Source organism: Brienomyrus brachyistius, chromosome 4, assembly GCF_023856365.1.
Source record: "Brienomyrus brachyistius isolate T26 chromosome 4, BBRACH_0.4, whole genome shotgun sequence".
Lineage (NCBI taxonomy): Eukaryota > Metazoa > Chordata > Actinopteri > Osteoglossiformes > Mormyridae > Brienomyrus > Brienomyrus brachyistius.
In genome coordinates, this window is record NC_064536.1 from 13,957,412 (window position 1) to 13,971,394 (window position 13,983).

Consider the following 13,983-nt stretch of genomic DNA (forward strand, 5'->3'; position numbering starts at 1 on the left):
GTGCGTGGGTGTGTACGTGTCTGATTCTGTGTGAGGATGTGTACATGTATGTGATTCTGTGTGTGGGTGTGTATGTGTCTGTGATTCTGTGCGTGGGTGTGTATGTGTCTGTGATTCTGTACAAGGGTGTGTACGTGTCTGATTCTGTGTGAGGATGTGAACATGTATGTGATTCTGTGTGTGGGTGTGTATGTGTCTGTGATTCTGTGCGTGGGTGTGTATGTGTCTGATTCTGTGCATGGGTGTGTATGTGTCTGTGATTCTGTGCGTGGGTGTGTACGTGTCTGATTCTGTGTGAGAATGTGTACATGTATGTGATTCTGTGTGTGGGTGTGTATGTGTCTGTGATTCTGTGCGAGAGCGTGTATGTGTCTGTGATTCTGTGCGTGGGTGTATATGTGTCTGTGATTCTGTGCGAGAGTGTGTATGTGTCTGTGATTCTATGCGTGGGTGTGTACGTGTCTGATTCTGTGTGAGGATGTGTACATGTATGTGATTCTGTGTGTGGGTGTGTACGTGTCTGATTCTGTGCGTGGGTGTGTATGTGTCTGTGATTCTGTGCGTGGGTGTGTACGTGTCTGATTCTGTGTGAGGATGTGTACATGTATGTGTCTGTGATTCTGTGCATGGGTGTGTATGTGTCTGTGATTCTGTGCGTGGGTGTGTACGTGTCTGATTCTGTGTGAGGATGTGTACATGTATGTGATTCTGTGTGTGGGTGTGTATGTGTCTGTGATTCTGTGCAAGAGTGTGTATGTGTCTGTGATTCTGTGCATGGGTGTATATGTGTCTGTGATTCTGTGCGAGAGTGTGTATGTGTCTGTGATTCTATGCGTGGGTGTGTATGTGTCTGTGATTCTGTGCGAGAGTGTGTACGTGTCTGTGATTCTGTGCGAGAGTGTGTACGTGTCTGATTCTGTGCATGGGTGTGTATGTCTGTGATTCTGTGCGTGGGTGTGTATGTGTCTGTGATTCTGTGCGAGGGTGTGTCTGTGATTCTGTGCAAGGGTGTGTAGGTGTCGCGATCATGTGTGTGTCTCTGTGAGGGTGTGTGTGTCTGATTTTGTATGTCTATGTGGGTGTGTGTCTGCGATTGGACATAGCTATAAGGGTGTTTACGTGTGATTGTGCGTGTGTCCGTCATTCTCTGTGTCTGAGTCTTTTTTTTTTGTGTGAGGGTGTGTATGTGCCTGTGATTGTGTTTGTGTCTGTATGAGGGTATGTACTGTATGTGTCTGTGATTCTGTGCATGGGTGTGTATGTGTCTGTGATTCTGTGCGTGGGTGTGTACGTGTCTGATTCTGTGTGAGGATGTGTACATGTATGTGATTCTGTGTGTGGGTGTGTATGTGTCTGTGATTCTGTGCAAGAGTGTGTATGTGTCTGTGATTCTGTGCATGGGTGTATATGTGTCTGTGATTCTGTGCGAGAGTGTGTATGTGTCTGTGATTCTATGCGTGGGTGTGTATGTGTCTGTGATTCTGTGCGAGAGTGTGTACGTGTCTGTGATTCTGTGCGAGAGTGTGTACGTGTCTGATTCTGTGCATGGGTGTGTATGTGTCTGTGATTCTGTGCGTGGGTGTGTATGTGTCTGTGATTCTGATCGAGAGTGTGTATGTGTCTGTGATTCTGTGTGTGGGTGTGTATGTGCCTGTGATTGTGTTTGTGTCTGTATGAGGGTATGTACTGTATGTGTCTGATTGCATGTGTGTCTGTAATTAGATGTGTCTGTGATTGTGTGTTGTGATTTTGGGTGTGTGGCTGTGATACTATGCGTGTGGCTGTGATTGTGTATGTGTCTGTGATTGGATGTGTGTGGTCTGTGTTATTGTGCCTGTGATTGTGTCTGTGTATGTGATTGTATGTGTGTTTGTGTATATGTGTCTGTGATTGTGTGTGTGTCTGTGTGTCTGTGTATATGTGTCTGTGACATGTGTGCCTGTAACTTTGGCATCTGTGCTTGTACATTCGTACACACCTGTCTAGAATTCTGGTTGTGTCTGTTTATATTTTTTTAAGTCCACACACCCCCCCCATAGTATAGTTTGCCGGGTTCTGCAGCGTGTTTGGGATTCCCCGCATCGGACCTGACCCACCGGGCCCAGAGCCACATAAGAGTCTGGCCCCATTGGCCCCTCCTGGCCCCTCCTGGACCACAGAGGAACATCTCACTTCTTTTTCATTCATGAAAAAGACACGCTGTCAGCTGCTCCGTGTCTCACATGAAACACGTGTGATTTGCCTGACGTATATCAGCGTGAATGAGCCCCTGCCGCTGATCGCCTCTGATTCCCTTCCGTCACGCGATGTCATGAGCTTGCCTGCTCGTGGCTTGAGACAGAAGTGGCACCTTTCTGCCTGCAGCCCCTCGCCAAACGTGCGGGAATTGAAACAGGCGTCTCTGTCAGGGGCGCGGGGAGCCTCCCGCCGCGGTCGTAAAGTCATACACTCCTGGTTTTTGTGTGGTATTCCCAAATGGGGCTTACGCCGGCACTGGGTTAGGTTAATGCTCCACGTCGCCAACAATGCCGAGATTGAGACCAAACCTATTCTGTTCCCCGTCCTTTTGCGGCGTCTGACAGAGCCCTAGCTCGGGCTGAGCCGGACGATCCGGTCCTGACGCAATCTCAGCGCAGCCAGCAGCAACAGGGACAGTGCTGTTTTAAGGAGATCTCCTCCATCGGCAAGCGCACCGACTTCTACCTGCTCACCTCTCCTTTGTTTTCGTCGTTTCTTACTTTTCCTTGTGTTCTTTCGAGCTGTCACTGAGCAGCTGGGACTGCGAGGGCTCCCTTCCGAGGAACTCAGCTGCCCCACCTGGTGTTACAGCACCCTGAGTTGGCGGGGGGGGGGGGGCGAGTTGCGAAAGGGATGGGGATAATTATGCGTTTGCTGGTTACGGTGCCGTTTCTCCTGCCGCCATAGGGTCTCCCCTAGGTCCTGCTTCTGCTGCGGCTGATGTCGGTGGCCCTTCTTGATTCACGCCGCATGCAGGCTCGCGTCGCACCTTTCGGCCCTTCGCATGTGTCATTCGTCTTCTTTTAAAGAAATATGAAGTATTTCAGTAAAAGTAAGTAAATAGTGAAGTAGTATTGGTGGGGAAGAGGTGACATGCCTCTGTGTTTGTCTGTGTGTGTTTGTGTGTGTGTGTGTGTGCGTGCAGGGCCACGCCCAATATCCAGTGCTGCACCCACGAAGAACCCCGCCAGTTATTTTCCTCTCCGAATGTGCCTGTGAATCCTGTTTCCCGGCCCTGTTCAGAGCCCCTCTGCAAACTGTGAATTATTCCTCATTTTCCTCCTGGACATAGATATTGTACGACAGAGGGGACATAGGAGGCTGTAAATTACAGGGCGGGATAGTTTAATCATAGTGGGGCTGCAGCCTCACTTACCGGCGCTGATCGTTTTTGAGTGAATCTAGTATTAGAGATGTATTTTTCTACGCCGACTTAACATGGCCATTAAAAGGAAATAAAATGAAAGGTATTGTGTGACGTCTGTAGGTGTACTTCTGATGTTATTTTTTTTTTGCCTAGAAACTTGATGCCTGCTGTGCTATTATAAGCACAAAAAAATGTCCCTTTTACATCTTTGTGTAGAAAAACCATAGATCAAAGTCAAGGCGACAAAGATTGAAAATGAAAAGTTTAACTTTTAAAACCAAAGCAACTCAATTAGTTTAATGAGATCTAAGATTTAAGGGAAAAAATGACATTATTCCTAGTTTTTTTTGTAAGCCATACATCAAAGTCAAGAAACCGAAATAGGAAAACAAACGTTTAACTAGCTAAAGCGTATTTCAAATCAGATGAACATTGATAAATCGATTTAATTCCCGGTGCTGGTATAGCTCAAACCTGAAAGTTGTACTGGTGCTGCGTCTGTATAGAACACAGGCCCCGCCCCTGAGCAGGCTTTCGGCCACGCCCACCTCCTATTTAGAATGGACTTTAGGTTTCCTGCGCTCGGCAGCGTTCTCTCTAATACAGGTCCCGATGTTGCACTCGCCCGTTCTGAGTGATCACTCAGCCGATTTAGTTGTGTGATAGTGGTGAAAGCTCTTGTGAGAGTTGTGGTGAGACCCGTTCACCATGAAGTCCTGGGGGTCCAGCGTCCGGCCTGCCCTCTCAGGGTCATCTCCAGACCACCAGCCTGTTTGATTACGCTCACATGCCGGCTGCCTGGCTGCTGCTATTTGCTGTTCTCTAGCAGAGAAATACCACGGGTTGCGTGACCTTACCGGGCTCCGGCCCAGTGGCATGGAGACGCTTTAACATTTCTGCAGCATTTCTATGTCTAAAAGCTCCTCTTCGCTGAGAATCCCCGTGCTCTCACTTTTACGCGATCACTGTTTCCAGGTTTTCACTTTAGCAATTTTCTTTTATTTGCTTTTTTTTCTTGCTAATTTAGGCAGCTAATTTTCTAGACTGCGTCTCACTTTTAGCGTTTATTACAGAGGACACCTTCCTTCTGCCCGCCGCAACTATCACATTGAATCGGCCCTTAAATCTGAACAATTATTGTATTCGCCGTTGCTGTAATGCTTTGATTCGCACCTACCGTCCCCATTATGGTTGTAGCACGTTGATTTTGAAATTAGTTTTGCGAAGTCTGCACATCTGTAATGGCGTGGAAAATTATTTTTTCGAAGGCAATCTAGTAGGAGATTAACAGTATTTATTTTTTTTTTTTTTGGGTGGTGTCGAGTCAGCGTTTAGTTAGCTCTCACCTGACGACTCAGTTTAAGCCTTTAGTTACTAGGTATAAGCCTTCAGTTAACCTTAACTAGGTGACCATGAGTAAGTGTTTAGTTACTCTTAATCTCATAGACCCCCACATCCCATATAGGACCCTTTGCTGTATGGCACAGCCCACAGCACCCCCCCCCCCACCACCACCGTCCCTGGGCTGCCTGACCTGTCTCCAGCTGCCTTGCACAGAGAACAATGGGGGGAAGCGGGGAGGGGGGTGCTGAAAGTACAGATAGAGTGGGGAGGCCTCACCCCTCCCAGGGTCATCTGCTCCTCACAGGACCCCCCTCGGCAGTGCACGCCCCCCCCAAAAAGCTGTGCCCTCTGCCATATAATTACTGTTCATTCACTGTGCCTGTGTTGTTTTCCCCGCAAACTGCATATGTTGTATTTTGGTTGCTGTATTATCCGGAAATGCATCTTGCAGCGAATGAGCAGAGGTTGTTTGCTTTTTTTGGTTCTCATCTGAGGGGGCGTGCCCTAGCACCCGCCACGCACGTCACACCCACGAGAGCGTAGCACAGACGCCACGTGCGAAGCAAACGCCCAGAATGACGGCCAAGAGGACCTCCTGGGGAGTTATATCGGGCCTCGGGTACGAAGAGACCAGGCACCCGGGAAAGGCATTCGTCGGAGTCCGGACTGAATACGCACAGCGGCGCCCCCCAGAGACAGTTACGGGAAAATAAAGGATTCGAAAGGGCGTTTTTAAAATCACTTATCTGTCTTTATGTTGGTCCAGGGCACGATCTTAAGCTCTGAGATTTTCTCACCGTTCCTTTTTAAATCGGTGTTGGGCTCCTACGAGGTGCAGGAGGGGGTGGGGGGGGGTGGGGGGATCGATTCACACAAAAAATGAGAAAAAGGGCCCCTAAGCAGCTTTACAAACGAGTGACAAAACCAGGACCCATTCACTTCCCCCTTCGGCCACCAGCTTATTAACATCCCCCGCTCTATAGACCGTCACCGTCGGCAACATGTGGAGGTATCACCATAGCAACCAGTGGATGTGACATGTGGTACAGACAGGCAGCGGACGGCTGCTATAAGGAGGGGCTGAGCCCCACGCTTGGTAATCACAGGGAAAAAGGCAGCCTCCCTCTCTCCCTCTCTCCCTCCCTCGCTCTCTCCCTCCCTCTCTCCCTCGCTCTCTCCCTCCCTCCCTCCCTCGCTCTCTCCCTCTTTCTCTCTCGCAATCCGCCGGCACATGGCCGCTCAGGAAGCCTCCACGGAGCGCGCTCACTCGGAGCCAGGGAGTCCTAGTGGGCTGGGTTTTTTTTTTTTTCTTTTCCTCGACACCCCCACCACCATCACCACCCCCACCACAGCCAGACCCCTCCCCTTTCCCGGCGAGTGCGGGCCGCCCGGCCTTTGTTGCTGCTGAAGTGGACGGGAGGCTGGTAACTTTTAGGCGAGGGCTGGTACGGGGATGCAGTCAGAACGCCGCCGCCGCTGTCGCCGCCGCCGGCGTCCGTCAGGAAGCCCCTGTATGGAGTAGGAGACGGCCGCCGGACACCCCCGCCCCGCTGACAGAACGCCACCCCCAGGGACACCCCTAACCATGAGTCCAGGTAAAGGCGTGCTCGTGCGATCCGTGTGCAGCGGCGTCTTCATTCGGTTCTCTATCCCGGCTCCGGTGCTCGGTTTCCATGACGCCTGCTCCCTGCGCCTCCGCCGCGAGCGGCACCGGGGCACCCTGGCCTCCCTGCCTCCCTCTCCCACGGCGATGAGGAGCACGCGGGGGCTCCGTGGTCACTCCGGCGGTGATCGGCGTAGCTCTCCGCGTGCTCCGAATGGTTCCGGCGGGTTCCTCGCCATCGCGGAGCCACCACGCACAGACAGCCGCGTCACGCATCTCACGGTCGGGTGTTTGCGCGGTCGGGGCTGTGCGTTACGATATGGAGGCGATTCCTGCATCAGGGATATTTACGATATTCAGCAGGTGCAGGGAAATACTGGGCTTTTGGTTGTGTGTATGGGAGTAGGGTATTACATATGCATATATGAAGCATATTGGGACATGCAGATTAGTAATTATGGGTATTTATGGAACAGTCTAGCAGGATTTCCACCCTTCAGGCTGTTTTGCGGTTTCCACTGTGTTCTTTGCACGACAGTGGAGTTTGTATGTCAAACAGGCCATGGTTATATGTCAGGTCAGACACTCATCTCCCTATTTAGTGATGGTGTGCTTTGCGGATATGTTTCGAAATCTCGAAAAAAACGAAATGCTCCTTTTTTGGCTATTGAGAAAACCCATGGACAGAATTAGAATTTTTTTTTTTTTTTATAATTATTTTTTTTATATCTAACAAAGTAGTATTTTGTTTGTTTATTTTTTTATTTAAGATGAAAGTCATTTTTTTCCCGAATATATTTTTTCTTACTTATTCTGCATGTGGAAGTGATGCCTTCAATAGTGTTTCACTTTCTAACAACATCCAATATCTGTTTTTTTTTGTTTTTTTTATTCAAAACTTCCTGTGGACGCTGAAACAATTTAGGCCAGTCTTCAGCATGTATGTATGTATGTATGTGTGAGTGTGTGTGTGTGTGGTGTGGGGGATTTGCACAAACCTGAAACTTCCTTACTTATTCCTAATTTTTCAAGTCCCCAGTTGGATAACCTCAGTTTCATAAAAATATGTTAATGTGATCAAAAATGTAAAAATGGTCAAAATCTTGTATTTTTTTTTGTTAATTACTTATGGTTTAGGTTAGGGCTGGGTAGGGGTTAAGGGTGTCCTGCCCTCTTTTTTCATGTGAACATCCCAGATTCGCTGGAGGATGATTCTAAGGCCTTCTGCAATCTCTTCCTCTAACAAATCCTTCTTTTGCCTAACATGTCAGTTGTTGAATCACATACAAGTAAATCAGAGGTATAAAGGGCCAAGTTCATTTTAGACACTTAGAGTCCGGTGTGGCTGCTGTTTGGGCATGTGAGTCTGTCTGACAGATAAATATAATTTTTGTTTTTAATGTTAGCAAAAGGAGGCCGAGGATAACTTTGGCGAAGCCCGGCTTGGGTCCCTGAAGGGGCACGCCAGAGATCATTGTGACTTCACAGATGAACGCACGAGTGGCTCTCCTTGTGACCCCTGTCAATGATTAGAATAATCCAGAGCCTCTGTAATCCATCTGCCCTTTGTCTCGCGCAACTTTCCCGAACGCCCCAAGCCCCCTCTCCAGCAGGAGGAACACCGCCGGGCCCCTCCGCCCCAGCGCGGATCCAAAATGAAACACACACACACACAAAAAGAAAACGGAATGCGTGGACCGTCAGAGCTGACCATCCCACGCACAGCAGACTGGTCCAGTCCACTCCGGGCTGAAGGTGGACTGGTTTTGGCAGTATTTCATAAACTGTCATTCTGGCTGTCATACGCCGTTGCGCGTGAGTATAGTAGCCTCGAATCATTAATGAATGCTTGTTTAAAATCGCCAGTGTTTCACGGTGCTTATGAATACTTCATGAATACGGCTTGTGTTTCGTAACATTCACGTTATACTGTCATGGTTTATCCGTTTAAATGTTAATACGGCAAAGACAGAATAAAAATTACTCTGAATGTAGTCATGGTCCTGAGATATACACATACTGATACACAGAATCGTATAATTGTTTTATTTTCTATTTTTTTATTTGCGTTTTCGGTATTTCTGCGGTAGCTAAAGGTAGCTCGGGCGGGGATGTGCGTATCACTCGCAAGCTTCCGTCCCGCCTGCATGGAGTCCACCAGGAGCTCGTCCACACTGACCCAGCGGTCGCCGTCTTCCTGGGCCTCACAAATCCCCTGCGCGAGTCAGAATTTCAAAATTTGCAAGTACAATTGCCTCCGGACAGAGGGACAATAGATCCACTTCACCATAAAAGGGAGTCCTCTCCTCTTGTTCTCTCAGACAATACTTTTTGTTTTTGGTTTTTTTTTTTTTTTTTGCTATGGGCTGAAAAGGACGTGGATATGTGAAGAGTTTAAATGATTATTTCTGCTTGGTTCATCGTGGGGGTTTTCATGGAGGGAAAGAGATGGATATTTAAGTCGCAGCGTCGAAGAGGCCCTGAAACGATTCTAAGGCAGAGTTTTAACTTTCAGGTTTTCTGACCGAAGAAATGAAAAATGAGTGCCCAGGCGGCTAGTACGATAGCGTAAAATTAGCAGCATCTGGGAAAATACTGAATTTGTGAATTAATTAACAAGATGGTGTTTGCTTTTTTTGTTTATTTTAAACATCACTGTGACCATGTGCTCAATCAGAGGTGATGAATGGATGGAAACTCGGAGTATGCACTGTCTAGTGTGCCAGTAATTCCCGTCTTGTGGGTGTGTAACGACGTCTCATACGCAGTGCTGCGGTCAAGAACACGCTGTTTCTTTTAGCCTTAATTACGTTCCCACTCCGCCGCTTGTGTTCCTCTTCATCCGGAAGCTTCCGCTGACTCCGATACGACCTGCTACGCCGGACAGACCTGTTTTCAGGCAAAGATTTGTACCTGCCTTGTAATTTATACTTCAGCAATAAATAAAGTGTAAATAAATGCAAATAAAATGGCAGAAGCTGTAGGCTTAGAGGAGTCAGACGAGCGTCACTCAGTCAGGCAGCCGGGCCTCGGTTCAGGCAGGGCCGTTTAAGCCCTTATTGTTCTTGTTTGCTGTCTGGTAGGTCACCTAGGGAATTCTCCGTCCACTATCTCTTCATCCATCCACCTCTTCGCCTTCATTCCCAGCAAACACAAGTTAATTGTGGATGCTGTTCCACTGGCCACAGCCTTGGTGTACACCATGTGATTCTGGTAAAAATGGTGGGTTTCCCTATTCTCCCATGGGGGGGGGGGCTTTAGGGCCTGATGAGTGGGTAGCCTACCTGCATTTTCTAGGCATTCCAAAGCGACTCACAAGCCAGTGTATTAAAATACAGTAGTCAGTGTGCTACAGGAAAAGACCATCGACCATTCACACTGTCAGTCAGTATGCTAAATACGAAAAACCTTCTCAAATATCAGTACCATAACACACGCAGTATATTGTACTAGAAAGAATATGTAATAATGTTACAAAAACAAACATTAATTTAGGTAACGTAAGATGATCAAAATACTTTTTCTAAATACATGAATTTCCTATTTTAGTAATAACAGCAGTCTGTCAAAAGCCGCACACGCCACAATAGTTCATTAAATGTAACAGGCTGTTGACAACGCAGGAGCATGTAGGGGACGCTTTCTATCGCTTACAGCAAAATTCTCACAACCTCCACGCTAACAGCTAAAACAGTAACTTAATGTCGCTAGTTTATGTTGTCTCACGGTCCAGGATCAATTCACTCAGTGTGTGAGATCTTTCACACTTCTTTCACTCAATATAACTGTGTCCGCAAAAAAATAAAATGTTATCGTTTAAAATTGCATTTAGTCTGTAAGTGTCTCGCTGCAGCAGTGCCCCATGCGCTGATTAATATGCTTGCAAGGGTTTTGAAATGTATTAGCATATGCTGCTAGCTGTTCTTCCATGTTCCTCCTAACTGTGGTTCGACTTTTAGTCCTTTTGACAATTTCGTCTGCGTTTCGTTCGAGCAGAGGCAGACATAGGTGAGATCGACGTGTGCCCGGTCCGATGCGCCGCGGCTTCCTGACGGTTTGACGCAGGCACGCGTGATGGACAGGGCAACCTTAGCGACTCTGCCTGCTGAAAGGCCGACACACACACAGCGTACAGCTGGGTGCCTCCTCTGAAATGCAGCTCCGTGACCAGACAGACGCAGAGCAGAAAGGGAATCTCGCAAAAGCGTGACACAAAGAACAGTGAAATGTTTAATAAGATCTGCATGTGGAGAAAATACAGGTCCATTGGTGCAGCAAGCTAATATAAAGAAACACGCTATCTAACTCTGTTAAAATAATGAAGGGAGGTAGGTTTGATATAATATATATATATATATATACTAAATATAAACATGACAAAATGAGCTTTACTGATCCCCGGGGATATTTATATATAAACATACTGTAAATTCAAATGTAAATCGTGATGCACAGGTGCTTTGGTTGAGGCTTTTTGATCATGTGATGCAGGACTGACCTGGGCAGGCCTCAAACATGGTGCTGCCGTCTTTGTTGGTATCGCACTAAGAGGGTTCCGGAAATATTTGGAGACACAGCCTTTAAAAAACAGGCCGGGTGACGTTCTGCCAGAGGACGTCATTTTGCTTTCCCTCGACGGCCATCTTTTCGCTTTCCCGCGTTACAAGAGTGCGCCATGAAATTATTAAATGATGAAATCCTGGACAAGGGGGTGTTGAAATGGCTTAGGTAGGGTGGCAAGGGGAGCGACAGGTTGCTAATTGTTGCCGTCATGTGAAGGCGCGAATTTGGCCAATTGCTTTATTTTCCCTTTTGTGCATTTTTTTTTTTTTGCGATAATTGTGGGGTGGGAGTGGCTGGGCGCGCGACACTGACAGGCATTCACGAGGGACGCCTTTTTGTTCTCAGCTCCCGACAACGGCGGATCGTGGGGACGTTGTTTCGCGTATGTGGGAGTGAGGCAGAAAGCCGTCTGGCTGTTAGCCACGGGGCCCCTGGGGCCCCCCGGCTGACTGGGCATCGGCTGTCACCGCAAGGACGCCGAGAGCGTCGCGCAACTCAAAGCCGGAGCCGGGGCCGCTGTGAGTCATTTTAAAAAAAAAATAAAAAATGCCTCAAGGATTTCGAAGACATCTCGTTCTAAATGGGGTAATTCGGCTGTTTATGTTATTTTAAACACCCCGTCTCTGGTTTTATTTGAAAAACGTGTTTGCTCCAATCGTGCGTTACCATGGAGACGATGTCTGCATCGCTGACAGCAGGACAACGGCTCCACTGTTTTCATTCATCTTACGAGGCGTCGTGACCATTGATACGGACGATAATTTCATACCAATACATATCCTGTGAGCCGTCATGCTGAATCACAGGAACCGCAATCCCACAATCCTCCAGGAGAGCAACTTCAAAGCTCATTAAGGTGTGCGCATCTCTTGCCTGTGGTCCAATTGGGAACCAAAGTGTTAAGTGCTTTCAAAAGGCCTATTAAAGTGCGTGGTTTTAGACGCCGAGCTAACGCAGCACCTGCTCCCGCACCTCCTTGCAGAAGAGCAAGCTGTCGGAACTCCCCACCAGGAGCAACGAGGCCGAGTCCACCAAGTTCCTCATCCTGACGGTGATCTCCATCGTGTGCATCATCGCCGTGCTGCTGGCCTCCACGGGGGTCTACGTACTGCGGCACCGTTCCCACCACAAGCTGAAAGAGAAGCTCACCAGCCTGGGCACCGACGCCAGCTCTGGGGCGTCCGCCACATACCAGGTAGGCACGCTTTCTGCTGTCAGGGTGCATGTGCCAGACCGGCGCGGCGCTAACTAGCTTAGCATAGCGTAACCTATTGCGGCCGTCTCAGGACCTGAATCCATGCGATGCTAATTCTGACTTCTGATTGGCTGGTTTGTACATTTTTTTTTGTAGGGCAAGCTTTCTTGTCCGAAAGTGTCTCTTAAGAGAATAACAGACTGTAGCAGCTTAAGTATGCATGATACGGCTTACCGTGCTGTGTCTGACCATTAAGATGTTTGGTCCTGCTTTTTGAGAGGATCATTTGTTTGATGGATACAGTACAGCGGCCCTTCAGTAAAATTCCCGGCTTTCTTGAACAGTATTGAATAACGATAACGAATGTGATAAATTTACTGTTTTCACTAAACTGACAGTCTCAGATCCCTAAGTAAATTGTTTGAATTTTAATAAATGTAATATTTTAATATAGTGACAGGCTATTTATAATTTGAGGAAACCTCACAATGTCAGTGAAGGATGAAGGCAGCCTCCTGTTTTATTTGTACAAACACTACTAATTCCTGCTGTCATGTCTTTCCTGTCCTCGCGCTCGGTCTGCTGTAGCTCAGCATCGCCCCCCTGTAGGCTGTCGCTCCCGCTGCAGGGGGAAACGTTTAAGCATCCCCCCCCCCACCCCCCCCAGACGACCCCCGCGCGTTTTCTGTGCCCGGGCATGAAGGCGTGTCCCAGACGAACCCGTTATTCCTGCGGCGTGATAAGCCAGCCGCCCGCCCGCTTTCTGCCGCGGCTGATTAAAAGCGCGTTTAACGGTTCGGTAAAGGGTTTACCCGCCCCGCGCCTCCGACGGTCATTTACATCCGCCTGGCCGCTCTAATTAACATGCCATGAAAAGCATGATGACAGCCCTAATGAATACAGTCCGTAATTAAAAGTGTGCCTTTTATGCGGGGAAATAGTTTAAATTTCACTGGCTAACCCCCCCTGCCCCCCCCCCGCTGCCCTTCGTCTGGGGACCTGAGCAGTGGGATATTGATTTTATAATGAAGTCTGCTCTTCAGTGGGGTGCTGAAGGCCTGGATTTTTAATGCACCTTGATGGAGAGAGACGTGTTCGTTCCTTTGGGTGCGGCTACCATTGCTCTGTTCTTTCTGCATCTGACATCAAGCTTCTATATGAAAGTCCATGTCGTTTCCCTGTTTTTATTGTATATGCTGGAGTGGAAGCCATACCCCCCCCCCTCCCCACCCTCACCCTCTGCTGGATGGATGGATTTGGCATCTATTCTGACATTTAAGAGCTTAAATTGTGGCATTTTGTCAGTCAAATACCAGATATTACTTCTGAATTCTTATCACGAGTAAATTTAGCGCCGGTGCACGCCCACGCGTCACACTCACGAGTTACGTGCTCCGCATGCCGCTGCAGATTCTCCGTGGGGCTCCATGCCGGCCGGGAAACTTCACAGGTCGATGGCCGCTACGAATGGGGGCTTCCCTCCGGGAACGGGAGGCAAGGTCGCCCCCCCCCCCCCCCCCCCAATCCCAGGACAGAAACCCACACGCCGCTGGCCAGGCCTGGACGCATATTAATGAAGCAGTCATTCACCGACCCGTTTGAACATTCCGGTCACAGCATTCTGCTCGGAGGTTCTAGAATGTGGATCCCAGATGCGTTCCGCTTAACGAGCTCCGATACAGCTCATCCGCCCAGCGCCTACCTCTGTCTGCGATCGTTTAAGCTCAGAGAGGAAGTAAATACAGAAAGAAGGATAATGCTGGGGGGCCCTGTTTTTATAGCGCGGCGGTGGACAGTCAGGGAATCACCGGTGGGCCGAGAGGTCCAGGCATGGGTAAAAGGTCAGGGCCGTTAATGCCGTGTTCACACACTTGGGGCTCTTTGTGTATTTAT

General features: G+C 48.5%; 1 protein-coding gene across 1 annotated transcript in view; it reads left to right on the forward strand.

Moving 5' to 3' along the window:
* The window catches only part of ptprn2 (protein tyrosine phosphatase receptor type N2), a 129,776-nt gene that overhangs the window by 91,068 nt on the left and 24,725 nt on the right, over positions 1 to 13,983 (forward strand). The window contains exon 13 of the mRNA XM_049011094.1: positions 11,878 to 12,090. Within this exon, the coding sequence (XP_048867051.1) occupies positions 11,878 to 12,090 (213 nt within the window). The remainder of the gene's footprint in view (positions 1 to 11,877; positions 12,091 to 13,983) is intronic.